The 22,501-nt window shown below is 52.8% G+C and overlaps 1 protein-coding gene across 1 annotated transcript; it reads left to right on the top strand.

The window, feature by feature from the left end:
- Positions 1–1,346: 1,346 nt before the first annotated feature.
- Positions 1,347–17,466, top strand: BPIFB2 (BPI fold containing family B member 2; the record flags this gene model as incomplete). Its single annotated transcript, XM_081033995.1, has 15 exons — positions 1,347–1,455; positions 3,730–3,823; positions 5,282–5,386; positions 6,061–6,207; positions 6,977–7,037; positions 8,503–8,563; positions 12,281–12,372; positions 12,606–12,791; positions 13,022–13,075; positions 13,644–13,814; positions 14,293–14,360; positions 14,537–14,582; positions 15,332–15,395; positions 15,768–15,844; positions 17,425–17,466. The coding sequence occupies 15 exons, from the start codon at positions 1,347–1,349 to the stop codon at positions 17,464–17,466; spliced, it is 1,377 nt and encodes a 458-aa protein (XP_080890121.1).
- Positions 17,467–22,501: the final 5,035 nt, after the last annotated feature.

Below are 22,501 nucleotides of genomic sequence, written 5' to 3'. Positions count from 1 at the left end.
TCAGGGGTCAGTCTATGACAAGGGTCAGGGCTCAGTGTGTGACCAGGATCAGGGCTCAGTCAGTCCCTGGAGTTGAGGCTCAGGTAGCCTCTTGTTCCTCCAAAAAAGCTGATGTTTCTGGGTTAGCATGGAGGCACCAGGCCTGAGAGGGTACTGCAGCCATCCCCCTGACTTTGGGCATCCCCTTCCTCCCGGGTCTGGGATAATGAGGGGACCCTCCTCAGAGCAGCCCTCCTTCCAGAGATCTTTTGGCCTTTGAGGCCCCAAAGCTGCTCAACCCCAGGGTCTTGCAGTGGTTGGCAGCTGGGCCTGGCTACGTGGCAGCCCCACTGCCCATGTGAGATGAGATTCTGGCACAGGCCATGTTTGCAAGGAAAATACTTGCAACCACAAGCAAACCTGTCCCTCCCCACATCCCTTCCCGGTGGGCCCTGCATACCAGGGAGCCTCATAAAGCAGCTTCCGCACCTGCTTGGGGCAGAGGAGGGCTTGGCTGGGTCTCAGAGTCTACCTGTTCCAGAAACCACCTGAGGTAGGACTGGGGATGGACTGGCACTCCTCCAAAGAGGAGCCTCGACTTTTCCATCTCTTTAATGGAGACCCTACTTCCAACTACCTTCTGCAGAAGGACCCATCCCTGGTCTTGCTGTAGGACTCTGGGGAAGTGCTGCCCACTGATTGAGGAGCGTGGCCTCCCAGGTCGGGACTCAGCCGTGCCGAGCAGTGGCCTCTCATTCCCACCTCGCTCCTCTCTCCCCGTTTAACACAGATCTGCCCAATCAGCTGGGCTGGGTCAGTGAGGCCAGGAGGCTGTGAAGAGGCACACTTGCCGGACATTCTTTACCCGGCACAGGATGAGATGAGGATAGGAGCCATCCCGGTCCTCCCCTGGCTGGGTTCGGGCCAGGGTGTCAAACGGGGCTGGGCTCCTGGGATCTGGTGACGCAGCCCTGGGTCTCAGGATGGTGGGCCTGGACTCTTTCCTTGGGACAGGAAGCGGTCGTCAGTCTCCCAATCTGAGAGTGTCACAACTTCCTCCTGCATGGCTTGGGTCCTGCACCAGCTCTAGTTTGCTGTGTGGCCTTAGGCAAGGCCATGTCTTCTCTGGGCCTTGGAGGCCATTTCCAGACCAGATCCCTCCATAGTTCCTGATGAAGCAGGCAGGGGAAAGTGATTCCTCCCAATGCAGAGATGCTAAACTGACGTGCGGGCCTGGGGCAGGGGCGGGATCAGCACTCAGAGCTTGTCACCTCCAGGCTGTGTGTGTGGGGGGCATTCTGGACAGGTCCCCCGATGCTTGTTCCCACCCCAGCCCACAGATCTTAAGGGGCAGTGGCCAGGACGCCATGGCTCAGGCATGCGGGCTGGGCCTGCTGTTGGCTCTGTTGCTGCCTGTGGTTGGCGCCTCCACACCGGGCACCGTGGTCAGACTCAACAAGGCCGTGCTGAGTTATGGTAAGAGACATGATGCTGGGTTGTCCCGTGTGTATCTGTGCAGGAGCGTGTGCACGTGAGTCCATGTTTGCCTGTGTGTGTACAATCCTAAGTGTGCGTGGGTATGTGTGAACTCAAAAGCCCCCTGAGGGCCCGGATGGTCTCTGTCACTGTGTCCCTGGCTCCCAGACAGCACCTGGCACAGTGCTGCTCGAGAAATATTTATTAGGTGAATTCCTGAGTGCGGGTGTCTGCGGTGTCCCATATGCCAGTGTGCCCGCATGACTGCGCTCACGGGTCCAGTCGGGTGGGTCTGGGTGGGTTTGAGTGCCTACGTTTGTTTGTGTGTGTCTGAGCTTGAAAACTCATGGAGATGGGCCCTTGTGTGTACTTGAGTGTTGGATGGGTGCCGACCCACGGGCACATGCAAGTGCCATGGTGCCTAAATGTGTGTATACAGGTGTGGCTGCACAGCCTGGCTGTATGTGTGTGCGCGGGGAGCCTGCGTGCACACGTGTGCCGGGGAAGGCATGTCTAGCGGGGAGCATGGAGTTAGGTCCCTGCGGTGCTCACAGTGACAAGAACCAGCCCCTGATTGGGCCCATCTCGGGCAAGACTGCCGTCCTGTGAATCTGCTCCACCCCCTGGGGAAGGCACAGTGAGAAAACTTAGGCCCAGGAAGGGACAAAATCTGCACACCCCCCTTTCCAGCTGCCCCTGGGGAGGCTTTTGGGGTCCTACTGAAGGTAGGTCAGGGGTGAGAAATCAGAAGCTGTTTGCCCCGAAGTTGGACCAAACTCAGATTACAGTGTAAGGGACGCAGGTCAGACAGCAGAAGGGACTGTCACTGGCCCAGGCTACATAGGAAGCAGTGAAACAGGGAAGCAGCAGAGAAGCAGCAGGGTCCCCTGGCGCACACACAGCCTTCTGGGACCTTGTATCCGGGAAGACGGGCAGGCACTGAAAGGGGTCAGTGATCCGTGTTCGAGTGTGACTGGAACACGGTGCCATGCACGGATGCCTACTGGCAGAGACACGAGGCCACTGCCCTCCACAGGCCACCCTCTCTCCGCCTGCTCCATGTGAGCCTCCTTTGTCCCCTGAGAGCCCTCCGGGTGTACCTGCTTGTGTTTGTTCTTGGCGGAAATCCGGCAGGAGGCCCATGACTCTGGAAAGAGGTCTTTCCAAGGCCACGTTGAGTGGCTTCTTAATGGTGTCTTTCAAATCCCTGTCTGCAAGTCCCAGAGTGCATGCCCTGTGTTGGGGAGCACTGTAGACAGGTCCAGAGGCCTGGGTGTGAGTCTTGGCTCATCCACAGATGGTCAGGCTGGAGAGGGGCATTGGGAGCATAAAGACCTTTATGCTCGGGTCTGGGGAAACTGAGGACGAGGGAGGCACAGGCACTTTCCCAGGTTACACAGAGTCTGAGCACAATTCGGGCCTCTTGGCTCATCCCACGCTCTCTCGCAGCACCACCACCTCTCATTTTAGTTCCACTCCTGTTTCATCAGCGTCTCCCTATGTCCAGCAGCACAGGTACGCGAGGAAGTCCAAAGGCTGGGAAGCCAGGTGCCTCAACCCAGATCTGACTTCCCCTTGCCACGTGTCCTCACTTCTCAGTAAACTGGGCATAATCCAGTACCTGTGCCATCGACAGAATTGTGAGGAAAAGCAAAGCCCTCAGAACAGGGCCTGGCACAAAGGAGGCCCAATAGAAGTGATAGCCATTATTATCACAAAAATAGAGAGCAACGGGGAGAGCTAACACTGATTGGGCACTGAGCCGGGGCAAGGCCCTTATGTGATGGACACCATTATGGCCACTAAATTTATAGGCGTGGAAACTGAGGCACAGAGCAGCCACACAGGTAGTGAGTAGCAGAGCTGGGGTTTGCACCTAGAATCTGAGAGACTCCAGAGTCTTCAGCTTCTAACCCCCAGGCCCCCCACCCTTGTTTCATGGGCCCCTCTGTTTGGGGACTTGGGGACGTTCCAGAGGAGGTGGGATCCCATCACAGTCTTGCAAAAGGGCAAAGGGTGTTATTGTTTCTGAAAAGTGGGGTAAATAGTAGGATTTGGAGAGGCAGAGCGAGAGGAAAGGCATGCCTTGCAGCCCTGGTGTGAGGAGCTCACCCAGGGAGGGCTAGTGGGGAGCCAACTGGCCCCTGTGTGCCCATGGATAAGCCCACCCCTTCCAGTTTGTGAGTCCTGTCTGCTCAGGGTGCAGGGCAGATGGTGGGTGGTTTCTGAGGTGGCTTCTGAGGGCAGCCTGACCTCACCCTCCTCTGGCCACAGTGTCTGAAATGGGGAAAGCCCCTCTGCAGCGGGCCCTGCAGGTCACTGTCCCACATTTCTTGGACGAGAGTGGAGAGGTGCTTCAGCCAGCCAGGTGAGTGCTCCCGCCTGCCAGGTGAGTCCTCCCACCCTCTGGGGAAAATGCCCCAGCCCACTAAGTGAGTACCCTCGTATATAGGTGAACGTTTCCCCATCAGCTAGATGAGGGCTTTCCTCACCAGGTTAGATACTCTCACCTACCGGGTGAGTGGTCACAGAGGATTTAGGAGATGGGACCAAGGTGGAAACAGGGGGGTCTGGTGCCTTTGAATTAATAGATTTCTGCCTCCAGGGGCCAAGACTGTGGCTCTGAGTCCCCAGGGCTGGCAGGACCCTTGGCTACTGCTTCCAAAAGCTAGACACTGAATTTAGCCTCAAATCTGAGTGAAATTTACCCCATGCCCCCTGTAATGCATGGAGACTCAAAGACAGAGGTAGGTGGGGGTGTCTCAAATTCAGACCCTTCCAGGGGTTGGGCCAGTTGTTCCCATCCATGTGGGGACTCAGACTCATTATTACCAGTTCTTTGGAATCCCAAGAGAAGTATATATAAAAAAAATCAACTAATTTAAAAACATTTAATACAGGCGGGTAAAAAAAGCTGCTGGCTAGGCGGCCCCCCAGTTTGAGGCCCCTAGGATAGGACTGGAATGCTGCTCATGGCATGGTTGATAATGGTGGAGAACTGGGAATGACATCAATACCTAACAATCGAGGTTCCTAAATGATTTGTAGTCTTGCCACATAAAGGACTATCTACCCCACTGCTCAGCAAGTGACTGTTTACCTATAGCGCTGAGGGTCCTTGTTTGTTGATGTGGGAACACATCCAGCATGGTTGTCGAGTGAAAAGAAAACAGGTTCTAGGTCAGCTTGTATCCTAAGGAGAGTTATGGAAGGATGTCACTCAAATACTAACAGTGAGAGGGTTTGAGGGTGGAGTTTTGATGTGACTTTTAAAATTTATACCGTCTGTAGTATCTGAATCCCTACCTACTACTACTGTGCAGGAAAATAAATGAATTTCATTTAGGAAAAAAAAAGAAATCAAAAATAAGTTGGAAAGTGCTTAGCAATCAGAACAGGCATCTTTGAAGGGAGTGAGCTCCCTGTTGCTGGAGGGCTACAAGCCAAAGCTGTTGACTAGAATGTTATGGAGGGGATTTCTGCCTTCTGCAGGTCCTGAAGGCTTTCTTTTCCCACCTTCCCAGCTGTGCAGACTTCAGTCAGATACTGAAATCCCTCCAAGACCTGAGAAATCACCTCACCAATTCCGAACCAGCACTGGGTTCCTCTCTGCATACTTTCCCTGCCAGCTAGTTGTCCATACATGGCTTGCATACCCCCCTATGATGGAGAGCTCACTACTTATTCCACATAGCATGATTCCAATAGTCAGAAAGTCCTTTATAAAATCAACAGTGTGGATATGGCTCAGGGCACCCACACCAGAGTTGATTCCATGGTTTAATGCTCCCCATTAAACCCTGCCACCTCTATTTCTATCCTGCAGAGTTCAGATTCTGAATGTCCAGGTGACCCACTTCCACCTGAACTTCATTGACGGTTTTGGGGTACGCATGTTGGCAGCAGCCAATTTTACTTTCAAGGTCTTTCGGTGAGTGATTCTCTTTGTTGGGGGAGGGTCAGGAGGATTTCCAGGGATGATCAGAGTCGTTTCACTTCTTCAACACCTTTAGTTGGATGAAACCTCGCAGCAGGGCTATGAGGGTTGCAGCGCATGGATTCATTGCTGTAATTACAATTACGTCCCCTCTTTCACAGTGCAAGGCACATAGTAGGTACTCAATAATATAGTTATTAGAATTATTTCTGTGCATCAGTCACTTTATATGCATTTAATTTTTAAACTATGAGCTAGGCCTTCAAAGGGATCTTATTTTAACTCCTGTTTCCTGACACTACTATTTTTTAAGTGCTTACTGTGGGACAGGCTCCAAGCAGGGTGTTTTCACATGACTACCTCATAGAAAACTCCCTTATGTCCATAATACAGAAGAAGAAACTGAGGCTCAGTATGGGGAATGACTGGCCCAGAATCTCACAATGAAAGGATATGGGGAGCTAGAGTTCATACCCATGTGCTGTCAGGTCTGTGACCCTAAGTGGAGTTTGGGGGTCCACTCAGATGCGACCATTTCATGCTGAGTGGGGGTCCTGCCTGTGTCAAGTGTAGGGCAGGTATGGGCTGGGGATTTCCAGTGTCTCGAATCGGTCAAGGTGGGCTCTGCTGGGTGGTGCAGCTGGGGTTCAGGACTGTCATTCCTGCAGAGTCCCAGAGCCGCTGGAGCTGATCCTGCCCGTGGTACTGCTGGCCGACGCCCGCGTGGCCCAGGGCTCCATTGGAACCCCCGTGGTCAGCATTTCCACTTGCCTCTCACTCTTCAGCAATGCCATTGTGTTGCATGGCAATCACAGGTGGGTGCTGGGCTGTAGTGCCATTTCTTCACCTTCCTACTCAAGCCTTCATCCAATTGCCACAATGGGTCTGAGACCCCCATTATTACACCTGTTTTATGGCTGAGCATACTGAGGCTCAGAGAGGGATAGGGACTTGCCCGAGGTCACACAGAGAGTGACCAGAGCCTGTGTCCTCACCATGTGACAATGCACACTAACCTTTAACGTACTATTCAGAAAGGGATTCTGGGCTCATGCCTTTATTAGGGACCTCAGAGGGCTCCCCCTCTCTGCAGAGATGGGAGGTCTGAGGCCCAGGGGCCTGGGACCTGCCAAACTGTCACTGTATGAGGTAGCCTCTCATGTCCTCATCTAACGCTAACAGCAGCTCCCGCTTCCAGAGCACCTGCTTGCGCTGGTCATATTCCAGGCCCTTTCTGAGCATTGTCTCACAACAATCCTGCCAGGAGGGTGTAGGTATTTCCCCCATTTCACAGGAGACCAGATGGAGGCACAGAGCAGTTAAGTGACTTGCCTAAGGTCACACAGCTGGCAAATACTGGAGCCAGGTTCAAATCCTGACTAACTCGCTGCCTGTGAATCCCCTCCATTTTGTCTATACTTTCCTACACATGGGCGGGGGCTGACTGTGAGGTCGTTGAGCAGTTTGGATTGGACTTTTCCCCAGAGAAGAGTTGGGTATAAATTACACAGACGGCTTTGCCAAGAGAGACAGGACCGCAAGTTGACCCAGAGCTCAGGAGTCCTTCCCGTGTCTCTCCCTTAGCGTGACTCCTGCACTGCTGGTCCGGGTACAGCAGCACATCAAAGCTGTCCTGCGTAACAAGGTAAGGACCCCGTGCCAGACCTCTCGGGAAGGAGCGCATCGCTTACCTCAGCAGGTGTCATGAATGATGCAGCCATGGGGAGATTGGGACGGTTACTGCTCTTATGCATGTATCTGTCCATCCATCCATCCATCCATCCATCCATCCATCCATCCATCCATCATCTATCTATCTATCCTTCCATCTATCTATCTATCTAGTTATAGAAGGCCCTTCATGAAACTCCTCCAATTTTCCCATGAGGGCAGGGAAAAGGCTGGGGTGACGGTCCAGGGCAGTGACAGGGAGGCTCAAACAAGGGCGGGTTTGGGGGTGGTGGCAGAGGAGGGAGGCTCATCTTCTTGGGCCAACCCTAATTCCGTACTAGAGGGCGAGATGGGGGCAATACTTTCAGGGCCCACGTGACTTGTGAAAAGGAGACAAAATATAAGTGGACAAGGGCATGGGCACTGGAACCAGATCGATGTCTGGTTGGGCCTGGGTTCGAATCCTGATTCCGCTCCTTCCCAGCTTGAACCTTGGACAGGTTGCCTAACCTCCCACTGCTCCCGATTCCACATCAGCGATACACACAGTATACATCCTGATAGGCGGGCTTGAGGTTGAGCAAATTAACAGCCATGAGTGTTTAGGACAGCTTGCGCAGAGTGAGTGCTGCTGTTCTTGTTGCTATTTTAGCTCTTGTTCTTAGCTGCCTGTGGCTGACCAGGTGAGAAATGGTGCCCTAGGGACCAGGGGTCTTCTGCCGAGGGGGAGCCAGCTGGTTCTCCATCTCTGCGCCTTCCCACCTCACCTCCAACTCCTTTAAGGGGCAGTAGTGGAGGCCAAATGAACCCACTGCATCTGTCCCACACTCACGTGTAGGCACGCCTCAGCACTCCCATCTTGCAGATGAGAAAACTGAGGCCTAAGGGCTAAAGGCGGTATAGCCAGATCTGGTCCACTCCTCTGCTTCCTGGCCCCACCTGGCTCAGCCTCACCAGCTCTTGCCTGGACCTCCCTGGCCTTGCATTCTCTCCTTGGCCCCACTTTCTGTCACAGTGACACCCAGCTTAATACGCTTCTCTGGCTGCCACTGCGCCTAGGAGAACTCCAGTCTCCCTGGCCTGGCTTGCTGACCACTGCCTGCCTCCACCTCAGGTAGCACCCTCCCACTAGCTGGCCCTCTGGGCCCTGATGCAACAGGCTCCCTGCCTCGGTTGCCCAGGCCCCCCTGTGGCCACCTCTGCTGTGTCTCATGGCCCCTCTTCTTTCCTCAATGCCCAAGGGCCCCAACTTCCCCTCTGACACCCTAGTGCTCAGAGGAGGGCCCCGAAGATGCCCTCTGGGTGGTGGAGGAAGGAAGGGAGCCCAGGCCTTGATGTCCAGGTTGGGGGAGGCTTTTAGACAGGGATCCTGGACCCCCCAGCCTTGCCCCCCCTGCCCCGAGTGCCACCCTAACCCCGCCTCCTTTGTCTTGCTGCAGCTGTGCCTGGGCATCTCCAACCTGGTGCAGGGCCTCAATGTCCACCTGGGCACTTTAATTGGTAAGACTTGGGAGCCCAGGGAGAGGGGAGGAGAACTCTGGGGCCCCCATGACCCTTTAAGCCCCCCTCGGGATCATGGTAGATCCCTGGGAGATCAATGTAGGAAGACTGAACAATTATTGATGAATTCTATGAATCTCTAAATTCTAGAACCACATCTCGGAATGTTTAGCGTGTGCGTGCGTGTGTGTGTGTGTGTGTGTGTATGTGCGTGTGTGTGTAGGGGAATACATGCAGTTTGTAATTGCCTCCTCCCTTGCCTGGAGATTCAGAGGCCCCCCTCCTCCTCTGGTTTTGCTCCCTCATCTCTTACATTCTTTGTCAGACTCTCTCCCTTTCCCCTCCACTCAGGACTCAGACCCTTATGTTCCATTTTCTTCTGGACACCTCCTCCTGGAAGTCCCACAGGCTCCTCCCACTCAACGTGTCCTTGACAGAACTCAAGCTCTTCTGCTCCCAAGTGCCCTTGCTTCTCTTTCCCTTCTCAGGGGCCACCCACCACCCAGAGTCAAGGCTCTCTCTTCTCTCTATCTTCCATCAGGCTTGTCCCACCTCTGGATTTTTCAGGGGGGTCCCCATTATACAAAGAGTACTAAGAATATACTAGGAGAAGGCTACTGTCTTAGCTAATCCCCCCAGAAACAGATCTTGAGATGAGGGTGTTAGTACAAGTGGCTCAAATGGGCGTGGTCCTAGGGGCCCCTGGGTGGGGAGGGAAGCGGTGAGACAGGGACGGAAGGTGTTTTCATGAGCAGCTGCTGCTGTGGGCTCCTGGGGCTCACTCCCATTGGGGGGCTTTGGAGACTGAGACGAACACTCTTAACAAGCTCCCCGAGGGGCAGGAGCTGGGGTATATTTCCACTCACTCCCATCAGTCATTGGTCACCTGCCCCCCACACACCTTCCTCCACTACCACAGACGCAAATGGCGTCCCAGGTGCTTGCAACTCGTCCCCATAGCCCACTTAGAGCTGTGGCCGCAGTGCGTCCCAAACGAGGCTCTATCGGGACTTCATCTTACAACAGGAAACTAAAAGCTATGAAAGTAGGTCAGCTTCGCCTTTTTTTTTTTAGCAATTTATGTGTTTATCAGTATTAACCAAATACACTGGCAATTCCCCACCCATCCACAGACTGATCAAAGAATATATTCTCTGTAGATTTGGGGGTGATATGTTCTCGGTGAGCCCCGAACATAATCCAGGGCTTCCTCTGTTTTCTCACAAGCCTGTTTGGAAGCTGCTCCTGTTTGAAGCACACCTTTTCTTATCTGTTTGCTTTGCCTGGGAGTCTAGTGTTTCTCCCACGCCGCTGTCATTGATTTTGTGAGATCCAGAGCTGGTGACTGTTGGCGGTTGCACTTTGCAATCAATCCATTGGCTTCGCCTTTGAGTCAGGGGTTTGCTTCTAACTCTCACACAGTCTGGGACAGGTGTGCGGGTGTGTGGGGACAGGATTTGGGGAGGCAGCACCCTGGCACTAAGCCAGCACGGATGCCTGGCAACGTCCACCTTTATCCACAGTGGAGAGTTCTTCAGTGAATATTTTGATATTAAGGCAGCTTTGGCTTTCTTGTGAAACTGCTAACAACAGTCCTGTGAGATGACATCATCATCCCCAATTTGTAGATGGGAAAACCAGAGGCTCTGAGTCTGAAATCCTCAGCATGGTGCTAGAGCCACCCATGAACCAGCTCACTCTGATTTTCGCCTCCTTACATCTACCCACTGCTCTGCCCACATTTCACAGCCCAGTTCAAAGTCACCTTGTCTGGAGAACATTCCTTGATTCCCCCCACTCCCCTCACTGCCCAACCCCCATATTACCTTAATAGGAGGCACCAAGAGGTCAAGGAAACTGGATTTGGAAACGAAGGACATGAGGTTAAATTCTGGCCCTGCTGCTCACTTGCTGTGTGACCTTAGGGAAGTAACTCCATCTCTCTGAGCCTAACCATTCCAATTCAAAAGATGGGGATCAAAATCCCTGCTTATCCCATGGGTTGCTACAAGCACAGGTTAAGTGCCTGAGGTACAATAAGCTCAACAAATGTTAGTCCTTCCCTTCTTCCTCCTCAGAAGTGTTTTCTCTTTTAAGATTCCTTGTAATTGGGTTCATACCAAAAACCAGCACTTGCTTGTGTCTTGAGGAATTCAAAAAGTCAAGTAAAAGAAATCTAAGTGTCCAGCCTTGGGGGACTATTTACATGAGTCATGTACACCTAGAGCATGGAGTGACAGGAGCCATTTAAAAGCATAGTTTAAAGGGGCGTTTAATCACCAAACAACGTGCCTGGAAAAATACAGTATAATAAAAGCTAATATTTACTGTCGTGTCTTTAGCTCCATTTTACAGGTGAAGAAACTGAGGCAGTTTGCCTTGAGAGCCTGTTCTCTTAACTAGGGTATAATGTCATTCTGTAAAGAAAAAAAAGAAGGACCAAAGCTACATATATAGCTTTACTCCAGTTTTAGAGAGAGAGAAGGAAAAGTTTATTTTTATATGAGAAAATACTGAAAAAGAAATTAGATTCGAGGTTATATTACTTCCATCTTCAAAAAATTTTTCTATATGTCCACAGTGAATAGGTATTATCATTTTAAAATTTTAAATGTTTTTATTCATTTTTAAGACATAGAGTAATTCACCCTTTTTAGTGTCTTTTGTGTTTTAACAAATGCATACAGTCATGTAACTACCGCCACACTCAAGATGCAGAGCATTCCACCAGCCCCTACAATTCCTTTGAGCTGCCCTCCTTTTCCCTCCCCAATCTTTGACAACCACTGATCATATTATACTGCTTTTATAATTATAAGAAATTTCCAAAATATTAGAGGAAATAAAATTAAATCCAGAAGAGACAATAGAAAATCAGAAAGAAATTGAAATGGACACACACTTGCATTAAAACCTATGTTATCCCGAGTCTTTGGGGGAGGAGCTACTGGCTTTCCTGACAGTGGGGTGGAGCCTTCACCTGCCATGTTGTCTAACCTCGCCACGACCAGAGATACGGTTCCTGCAAGTGATTCATGCTTTGTAACCTTCTCAGTCAGAATATTCTGAGCCTTGGGGGAACCCGCCATGTAGGACTTGGGCTCTCAGCTGCACCTCCCTTAAAGACCTCCTGAGGGTCTTTGGGGTGCAGGCACTGCTGTGCTCTGCACTGAATGACCCAGGGGCCCGTGCCTTTTGAGTTTCTGTAGGAGGTATTGATACCGTGTGTGTGTGTGTGTGTGTGTGTGTGTGTGTGTGTGTGTGTGTGTGTGTGTAAAATGGGCTCCTACCCTTACAGGACTGTGGTGACGACTGAATGAGACAGTATAAGTCAAATATCTGGACCTTGGTAAATGTGAGCTCCTTTCTTTTTCTGTGGTTCTTTCTTGCCTTTGGCAGGGAGTGTTTGTGCCTAGCGTGACCCTTCTCCTTCCTTCTAATTTGGGCTCTCTAGTCTTCTATCCTCTGGGAAAGCAGAAACCAAAATTGTTAGAATTGTGTCTAAACTAAGAGTCCACAGGTTGTAACTGCCTGAATTTTGGATGTGTGCACTTTGCAACTTCAGTTTGCTTCCTCGAGGATCTTTCCCCCTCTCTGTTTTTTGGCCTGGATCTGGCTAACCAACCTAGTCAGATAACTGATTTTGCTGCATAAATGAGGCACTGGGAGATGATGCTAAGCATGCCATCTTTTCTTCTTTATTCTGTTTTCATTTAGGCCTCAACCCGGTGGGTCCTGAGTCCCAGATTCGCTATTTCATGATCAATCCACCCAACATCACTAAGGACTACATTTCCTTGGATATCAACGTAAGTTCCTCCTTGTCGGCCCAGAGCTGGAGGCTTGTTGCCTCTGGAGTCCTTGATGTTCTGGATAAAGGAGCAGGGAAGTTGAGGGGAGAGAAGCTGGAACAGCATTACAGGTGTGAGACGGGACGTGTGGCGTCTTGGGGTGGTGGCATCTCAGAGCCCAGGTTCTATGATGGAGTCACCTCCCTACTGAGGCCCCACTGCTTGTCTCCCTCTCCCCCACCTCCCCATAGGCTGTTCTTTTCCTGCTGGGCAAGCCGATTGTCCTACCCGTGAATGCCACCCCCTTCACGCTGCCAGAGCATGTGGGCACCAACAGCGCCATGGCAACTGTGGGTCTCTCCCAGGACCTGTTTGACTCTGCCCTGCTGCTGCTGCAGAAGGCTGGTGCCCTCAACATGGACATCACAGGGCAGCTGGTGAGGGCCGGTCCTGCTGCCTGGGGCACATGGGGCAGGCGCACCCTGTGGCCAGCCGGCGGAGAGCCCACCGAGGCCCAACTGTGGATGGGTGGGGCGGCTGGAATTTTGGGGCCACAGGGTGGCTGTTTGAAGGGTTAAATGGGAGTTTGGGGGAGGCAAGAGGTGGTCTAGCTTGTGGAGTGGCTGCCCTAAAGCCTGTCATGGTGTTGAGGGGGTTTTGATTTCAGAAGTCAGATGACAACCCGCTGAACACTTCCATGCTGGGCCAACTCATCCCTGAGGTTGGTGACATTTCTGGTCATATCAGGGGCCAAGAACCAGGACTGGGCCGGGAGGCTTTCTGGGTTGTAGGATTTCTGCTGACTCATATCTGTCCCAAGTGGGGTTCGGTATCTACTCTTACATCTGCACCCCTTCCATCGCAGGGATGGCCCCGCTTGCCCAGACAGCACGCTACATTCTTTTCTCTGTGGAAAAATGCTCAAGCACTGCCCTCTGCGTGGGGTGTGCTTTCTGCTTCCTTTCCCTTATCCATCTTCAAGAACAAGCTTGGGGATTACCTCCTAGGAGAGGACCAAACCCCTAGTCTGGTCTAGGAGGCTCCCTGAGCTCCCATGGCCCCTGAGTGCCCCTCCCTTTTAGCACAGACCACACAGGCTATGTTTTCACACCTCTTATCCCAGACGGGGCATCCCCGAGGGCAGGGACCTGTGGTGGCCCCATCTCTGTGAGCCAGTCAGGTTCAAAGGGTGGCTTGATCAACATCAGAGGAATGACGAGTACAGACAGAGACCATTTAGCCTTTGTCTCCAGGTGCCCTCCTTCCTTTCTCCCTCTCCGCTTCCCCAGGTGGCGCGCCAGTTCCCCAATCCCATGCCCATGGTGCTCAAGGTGAGGCTGGGGACCACGCCTGTGGTCACACTCCATACCAACAACGCCACACTGTGGCTGCAGCCTTTCGTGGAAGTCCTGGCTGTGGCCTCCAACTCGGCTTTCCAGTCCCTTTTCTCCCTCAATGTGGTGAGTGAAGTGGGCTGCGTGGGGCTGTCTGGGAGGGTGGCAACTCTCAAGTAGACTTCACTTCCTGCCTCTCTTGTCTCATTTGTATTGTTCTGTCCGCACTGGTCTCCTTGCTCTTCCTTCAATGTGCCGGGACATCCCTGCCTTTGCACATGTTGTACCTTGTTCCTAGGGGCACTCTTTCCCTGGCTATTGGCATGACTGGCCTCTCCTCATCTTTCAGGTCTCAGCTTAAACCCTGAGAAAGATGGTCCTCGTTAACCCTTTCCGTGCCACCACTCTGCCTTTGTGGCTCCTACTACTCTCTGAAAGCATCCTGTTTGGTTACTTTGGTTATTGTTCACCTCCCACACTGGCTTGTGATGGACAAACACCTGAATGGGTGGGGGGACGGGTGGGAGGCGGGGGTCACTGGTGGCCAGCTGAAAACGCCCACGTGGCTTTGTACCCTTTGACCCTGATCTCCCCACATGTCCAGGGAGTGAACCTCAGCCTCCAGCTCTCCATGTCCAAAGTGAAGCTTCAGGGGACCACGTCTGTGCTAGGGTAAGCAAGGCCCCTGGACCCAGCAGCCTCAGTGTGTTTCTCTGTACAGTGGGCCCTCAACCACCCGTCACAATGCCACCAGTCACAGGGTCAGAGGAGGCTGGAATGCAGGTGCAGTACTAGGGGCTGAGGGTGGGCATTGGGTCCTGTCTCTAACTCTCTTGCTTCCCTTTCAGGGAAGTCCAGCTTACCGTGGCCTCGTCCAATGTGGGCTTCATTGATGTGAGTGTGGGGCTGGGGTCTGCAGAGACCCCTTCACTGGGTAGGGCAGGCCTTGGGCCTGGGGAGGGGGGACGTGTATGTCCTCTGTATGTGTCGCCATAACCAGGCTTCCTCCTGGGGTGCTTTAGGACAGTCGTCACTCAGTGGACCCACTCGTTAACAGTCAGTCTTTCCCAGGCTCTGTCCGCTGGTCAGCTGGTCAGTCAGCCTTGGTTCTTCAGTGGGGTCAGTCAGCCTGACCTGCCTGTCATCCTGCCTGGTGGTCAGTGACTCACCGGCCAAGAGTCACTGAGACCATTGATAATCAGACAAGTCAGCGTCAGACTGCGTTGCTGTGCCTTTGGTCATATGACATGGCTGAGTCCCCATCATCAGCCTTTGTTGGTTGGCCTGTCAGTCAGTATCCCCACCAGTCTATCCATGGTCAGCCCATGTGTCCACCATTCAGCACCAACAGCCTCCTGGCATCAGGCAGTCTGCCAGCCACCTTATGGTAACACTGTAAGTGTCAGTCGGCCAGGTGCTGGCTTTTCACACCTCCCCTCAGGGGAGCAGTTCCTGGGTGCCTGACGCTCAGAAGACTGATCTGGCCGCAGGGGGTTGTTGGGCTCTGCTTGAAGCCAGGACAGGGGTGACCTGCCCTTGTGCCTCTGCCATCTGTGTGTCTATGTGGCCTGCCTGTCCATTTCTCCCGGCCCCTCACTGGGGTGGGCCTACGGTTACCCATCTCCCTGGCTCCGCGGCTGCAGACGGATCAACTGCGTGCACTTGTGGGCACCGTGTTTGAGAAGCCCCTGCTGGACCACCTCAATGGTGAGCTCTGCCCTCCACCCCAGTGTGGCCCCTCTGTTTCCCTCCTGCGCTACACCCACTCCAGGCTCAGTCCCAGCCCCCTTCCCACCTCCCAGGCTCGCAGGTTAAGAGAGTGGCCTGTGGAGTCCAGCTGCCTGTGTGCACAACTTGGTTTGGCTGTTTAGCAACTGTATGATCTTAGCTAAGTTCCTTTCCCTCCCTAAACCTCAGTTTTCCATTCTGTAAAGTGGGTATGTTAATAATATCTGCCCCCTCCTGGGTGTCTGGAACTCAGTGTCACGATGCACAGAAGACTTCGGCACTGGCTGCGCTCCACGTGGTGCTCTGGCAGCACCTCTCAGCTGAACTTGTTTACTCCTTTCCTTCCTGCAGCTCTCCTGGGCATGGGGGTTGCCCTCCCCAACGTGGTCAACCTCCACTACGTTACCCCTGAGGTCTTTGTCCTTGAGGTGAGAGTCTGTAGGTGTGACCAGGGGGGCCTCCTCCACCCTTGCAAGGAGGCTGGGCTCAGAGAGGTGGGGGTCACCTCTCTCTCTCCCTACTAGTGCGAATAGTGCGGCCTTGGGGTCAGCCAGGCCTGGGGAAGCCCCCTGCTCCTGGCAAGACCATGTCATGAATCCTTAATTGCAATGAGATGCAAAATTCAGTATGTTGAGAGCCACTGGTGGGAGGGTTTCACCCACTCTTGAGTCCTCATCCAATATCACACTAGGCCACACTCAAGAGCCTTTAATTATCCCTTGATTCTGTACTCTGGGGTAGGCACAGCCCCTTTGGTGTCTGGGGGAGGATGGCAGAGGGGGTCCTTTCAGCTTTGTACACAAACCTCTGCAGGTTGGGTGGGGGAAGGGGCTTCCTGACCCTTCTAAAATCACTTTCGCTGATCAGAAATTGTGGGCCCAGGGTGAAATTCAATCACAACCATTGCCCAAGGTGAGATTCTACAACTTCCTTCTATTTCACTTGGGATATAAAAAGGAAATATTCTTTCTAATTCACTCCACAAGACATGCATAGGACATAAAGCTCAGCCAAGGACCCTCTAGCCCAACGTCTGAGTGTTATTCATACCCCTCCACTGATATCTTTCCAGGAAGGATGCCCTTGATGCTTAAGAACTATGGTCCCAAGGCACTGGGGATACCCACCGCCCTAAGAAGGAAGGATAGGCACGTGGGGGAGCCAGGGTTATCAGTGGGAATTTCCCCAAGACATCCCCAAACAGGCGCGGTCAGTGGCTGACCCACCTTGACATTCACAAATCCATCCAGTTGGGTCCAAATTAAAAGTCTCTAGACCAGCACTGTCCAGTAGAACTTCCTGCAAGGATGGACCTCTGCACTGTCCAGCCACTGAGCACATGTGGCTACTGGGTCCTTGAAATGTGGCCAGTGCAACTAAGGAGCTGAATTTTAAATTAAATTAAATTTCATTTCACTTAAATGTAATTAGCCACTGTGACTAATGGCCACTGCGCTGGACCATGTAGGGGTTACACGTGGGCAGGGGCGAGGTCTAGCTTGTTCTCTGCTGGGTCCTCAGTACCTGGTACAGGGTTTGGCTTGTAGCAGAGGCTCAATGAAAACTGGTTGAGTGAATGAATGACAGATCAGCAGGCCCTGCAGGACATTTCTGCAGTGCAATGCAGAGAAGAAGGGACACATGCGGGATGCCTGGCTCTCCTGGGGAGACTTGGACTTGGAGAAGACACTCAGTGGTTTGGAATCCCAATAATAAAAAAGTGGTGGCACCGACCATGTTCGGAGCACGCATCAAAGCGGGCACCCTGCTGAGGGCTCTGCCTGCATGATCTCACTGCATCCTCATAGTAGCTTTTTGAGGTGGGTGCTGTTGCCATCTCCAAGTGACAGAGCAGGAAACTGAGCTCAGAGAGGCAGAGGACTGTCCTCAGGACACACAGCAAGAGTGGCCGAGCATGAATTTAGAGACAGGCTGATGGGGTGGCTGGGGGGTCCTACCAGTCCTTGTGTGGCCTCTGACCTGGCCCGTGGTTTTCTTTGCCTTTCAGGGCTATGTGGTGGTATCCAGTGGACTCCTTTACCGGCGCTGAGGCGGGACCACTGGGAGAGCTAAGAGGGGGCCAGCTCCATGCTCTGAAGACCCTCTTGTCTCAAGCCACCTGGGAAACTGAGGCAAAGCCACACTTAGTCATCTCCAGCAAGCTGGATGGTCCAGCTGGGCTGTTTAATCTTCACTGCGTGCATGGGTTCCCCTCCTTCACTTCCTCCCATCCTATCCTTCTCCCGCTTCTCCCCTCCCTCTTCTCTCACCTCCCCCACCTCCTTCTTTCATCGCCCTCATTGTGGGGAGCAAATCACTCCTCCAGGCTGTACAGACCTGTTCTTTCTTGCATTAAACACCTTCTCTGAGCTGTGACTTCCAGCCAGCCCCAGTGAACTCTCTGCACACCTAAGGCCAGTTCCCTACATGCTGTCCCTGGGTCCTGCCTGTCCCTGGAGCCACCAAAGCTTCCTGAGAGAGGAAGAAGATGTGACCACATCTCTGTTGACCTTATCTGTTCACTCCATCACCTCCATGCCCAGGGGAGCTCATATTTGGAAAGAGAACCCTGGAGAGCAACATGGATGAGCTGGAAGTTATGAATGCGCTGGTGACAACCTAGGCCTTTTCCCCTACCTGGTGGCACGTCTCATGCCTTTTCCACTCTACAGTGTCACATCCCATCTTATTCCTAGAACCTCATAAGAGCTGTGTGAGTCAGGCAGGCAGGATGTGGAGTCCCATTTCTCAGATGTAGGGACTGAGGCCCAGCAAGGAGAAGAATGCTCCCAGAATCTCAGAGCTGGATCCCTAGGACTGCAACCTTCCTAGAATCCAGACGTAAGATGTCTAGTTCTATCTTCTACCTCCAGCACCCCAACCTGGGGTTTGTCTTTGGGTCACGAGTCTCAGGTGATGGGGAGTTTCCTGTCTTCTCAGGCAGCTTCTCCGTCTTTGGTTTACTCAGGTCATGAGCAAGTATTTTGTTTGAAGGAGGCAGGGCCTTCTGGGCCTTTTGGGCCTATGGCCTCACCAAATATGTCTAATTCCTTTTCCCTCTAAAAGCTCTTCAAACCCAGCAGGTCATATACAACAATATGACCTAGAGAAGACCGAGGATGCGAACACTAGCAACCAAAGCCATGTGATTTTGCTCCCCTACATAAGCTAGTTTCTTAGCCAGAGATAGTATTCCTTCCTGCCTAGATATAAGAATTCATTTTCTGTTCATGTTTCCCTGGGGAGTAAAATGTGCCCGAATTTCTGCCATCAGTAAGCAAAGCCTTCGGTACTGCGTAACCTTTCCTGCCATACAGGTTATAGGTTCATTTCTCAAGTCTCAGTGTGACAGGCTGAGGGGCTTGGGACCGGCCCAGAGTCTTGGTGGTGGGGAGGAGATGGGGTGGTAGTGAGAGAGTGGAAAGGGCGAGACTGTAAAATCCAGCCTCATGATTTTGCTCAGGACAGCATGGCTTTTATTTCATTTGGTCGCTTAGTTAATTAATCCATTAATCCTACTTTTATTGGGACGTAACATAGCCTCAGTCCAAGGCTAGGTAGTTTGGAATATGAGAGACAAAAATTTTAATATGCAGACACAGTCAATAAAGGAAGTAATGACCTAGAAAAAGATCGTGAGCTCAATGTGCAGATTGTATCCATTAAGTGGTCCTTCAGTCCAATGATCGAAACTTCCCTCCCTCCCTCCCTTCCTCCCTCCCTCCCTCTCTCCCTCCCTTTCTCCTTCCCTCCCTCTGTCCCTCCCTCTCTTCCTTCCTCCCTTTCTCTCCCCCCACCTCCTTCTCTCCCCTCCTTTCTTTCTTTCTTTCTTTCTTTCTTTCTTTCTTTCTTTCTTTCTTTCTTTCTTTCTTTCTTTCTTTCTTTCTTTCTTTCTTTCCTTCCTTCCTTCCTTCCTTCCTTCCTTCCTTCCTTCCTTCCTTCCTTCCTTCCTTCCTTCCTTCCTTCCTTCCTTCCTTCCTTCCTTCCTTCCTTTCTTTCCTTCCTTCCAGCCATCTATTCATCTACCTACCTATCAATCCATACACCCACCCATTCCTTTGTCCGTGCAGCCTCTCACTCACACACCCACCCATTTATCAATCATTTTCTAACGGGCTAGATCTTTGTACCCATGATGTATCTGGAGCTATGATATATGTTCTTGTAAGAGGAGGGGGACACAACATCTGAGTCAAGCTCTGCTCCTAGACGGAAGCTGTGTTCTGGCCAAAGAGAGCCGGTCCAGATCCTAAGGGACCATTCAGCCATTCAGTTAGGAGCCTGCTGGCCGCGGGCCCCGGGCTGCTGAGAGGCACAGATAAGTGCTGCAGTCTGGGTCCATTCAGAAGGTAGACACCACATAGTAGCTTAAACAGGGAACATTTCATGTGAAGAATTATTATCTGGTGAATGAGTATCTCTAAGCTAGAAGGAAACTCTGGTCCTCCGGGGCTGAGGGAGAGTACCCAAGGAAGGAAAAACGTGGAGGAGCTCAGACCGCACGGGACAGGGTATTGTTGAGCCGGCCTGGAGTTGCTGGGCAAACCATAGGCATCTAAGACCTCCAGAGCCCACGTGCAAGAGTGCAGGCAGCATGGCGGGAGGGGAGGAGCATCACGGGGAGGCGGCTTGTGCTTGCAGATGCAGTAGCTGCTCCACGAGTGGCCTCGCAGGGCTCTGACAAAGGGAGTCCGGTCACTGAGTGGGCAAGAGGTCGCCAGAGCGGATGTGCCAGAAAGATGGGGGTTGGTGAGGTCTTTGGTGTCTCTTAGGTAAGGGCCACATGCAGAAAGGCTGTCCCCAGGGTGCAGCTACTAGGTCGCAGAGAGACCACATTCTGAGCACCCCGGGAAAGACTCTGTTTCCTTACAATAATTTTATTTTTTAGGGAGCTTGCCACCTATTTGGCCACTGGGACTTGGTTGGGACCACTTTACTTTGAACTTAAGGGAACAGGGGATGGCATGACTGTTCCTTTTCCTGCCCAGAATTACTATTATTATTCTGTCCTCTCATCATAAAGAAGATAAAACATTGGCCCAGAGAGGTTGAGGGAGCCGCCCAAGGCCACACAGCTTGTGAGGGCAGTGGTTGGGCTGGGGCCCAGATCCCTGAATCCTCACAAGGGGATTTCTCCAGCCTCCCCAACCCCATGTCCTTCCGACCTCCGCATTCCCGCACAATACCCAGGACGGCCCTGGGAGGAGGCAGGGAGGGCCAGGTGACCGCAGGCACTCTCTGGTGGATTTGCTTGCCGGAGGAGGAGGTGAGGCAGCCTGTCCCTCTGTCGCCAGGGGCAGATCCACAGGTACAAAACCATGCTATCTGTAGACTGGCTCCTGCAGCTCAGGGCCCAGATCAGGACAGAGACTGGCTGGGCTGACCTGGGCCCTTCTCTCCCCTGTCCAACCTTGATTTCAGCCCGGCTGACCTCAGGCAGGTCCTTGCCCTCACCCCCTGCCTCAGTGGCTCCATGTACAAGATGGACAGAGCAGCTTCCCGATCTTCCAGACCTGTGAGCTCCCTGTGGGAGGGATGAGGAAAACCTTAGTTCTCCAGCAGCCCCCCAGGAATGTTCATCACCCTTGAGGTGACCCCAGCCAGGCTTCCCAAGGGCCTCATGGAGAGCAGAGCAGAGTCTGGACGCCCCAAGGCTGGGTTCTAGTCCCAGCTCTGTGGCCAGCTTACTGTGTAGCATTGTGGTCATCCTGCCTTCATCGCCTTTCAGCTCTGAACGTTGAGAGAAGCCTCCCCCCTCCTCCTAGCATTTATCACCACCTGGCCTCTCTTCCAAGAGCTTCCTGAGGCTACCCCACTGGACAATTAGCTCTTCATACGTGACTCTCTGCGGGAGCACAAGGCCTGATGTTCAGCCAACGTGTCCTAGGCCTTTGCACTTGCTGGCCACTGCTGAGACGCCTTTCCCCTGGCTTGCAGAGCTGGCCCCAACATCCCCACTTCAGGGGTCCACATTCTTCCCTCCCCGCCCATCCTCCTGGTTTCGTGGCTGCCATCACCCTTTTCTCCCCAGGAATGACCTGGCTTTGTGATTGCTGACTTGTGGAGCGTCCATCTTCCCCTGGACGTGCCAGGAGCCCTCTCAGGACAGGAGCCCCAAGTGCCTATTCACCGAGCCATCCCCAGTGCCCTGTATAGTCCCAGCTGCTCAATAAATGTTTGTGGAAGGAACGGAGGAGTTCCAACTGTGTGCCCAGCCTTTCGGGAGGCTCTAGGTCTAGGGCAACATGAGCCCTGATGCCCACTCCAGTGATCATACCCCCTACCGCCCAGTGCCCATTCTTGTGCAGTCACCGGGTTCCCCAGACACCTTCATCCTCTGTGATATTTACGTTGGCACAGACTGAAGCGTCACGTGAACACTGGGGCTCCTATTCTCCAGGCCTCTAGATAATTATCTGGGCCTTATTAAGCCCTTAATTATCCAAGCAGCTACTCAGGCTCCCAATATAAGGGCTTCCTCATCCCCAAGCCCAGATGCAGGGATCTGTCATCTGCAGGACATCCCAGGCTCGGCAAGGTAAGGACAGGTCCCACCTGTGGAACTCTCCCCAGAGAGAGTCTTATCCAGGACTGGCATTTTACAGATGAGAACACTGAGGCCCAGAGAGGGGAAGGGACTTGCCTGAGATCACACAGAAAGTGGGTGGCAGGGCCAGGGCTGGTTTCGATGCCCTGACCTCTGCCCAGTGCTCCCCACCTGATAGGAAGCCACAGGACATGGCAACCTTCAGATGCTGTAGGACTTAGGCAAGACCAAGGAGACAGCAGGTATGAGGGGCCTCCTCGAGGCCGAGGGGAGACCAGAGAAGTCCTGCTTGGCAGGAACCCAGAGCTGAGCTGGGGCAACGGGGCAGGGATGGGCGGATGGAGAGGAGGGTTGGTGCATCTGGAAACATTTACCAAGCAGAGAAAGGGACAGAGGGATTCTAGGTGGAGGAAAATGTGTGAGCAAAGAATGCACCTGGGAGCAGCAGGAAACACTCGTCTTGGGGTGGGATGGATTAGGTGTGCAGTCAGCTTCAAACTGTGATCTTTGAGGATGGGGGTGGTTGGGAGTGAAGGGG

Source organism: Rhinolophus hipposideros (assembly GCF_964194185.1).
Source record: "Rhinolophus hipposideros genome assembly, chromosome: 22".
Classification (NCBI taxonomy): Eukaryota; Metazoa; Chordata; class Mammalia; order Chiroptera; family Rhinolophidae; genus Rhinolophus; species Rhinolophus hipposideros.
The sequence above is the reverse complement of the archived record's forward strand: the minus strand, read 5'-3'. Positions and strand labels throughout refer to the sequence as shown.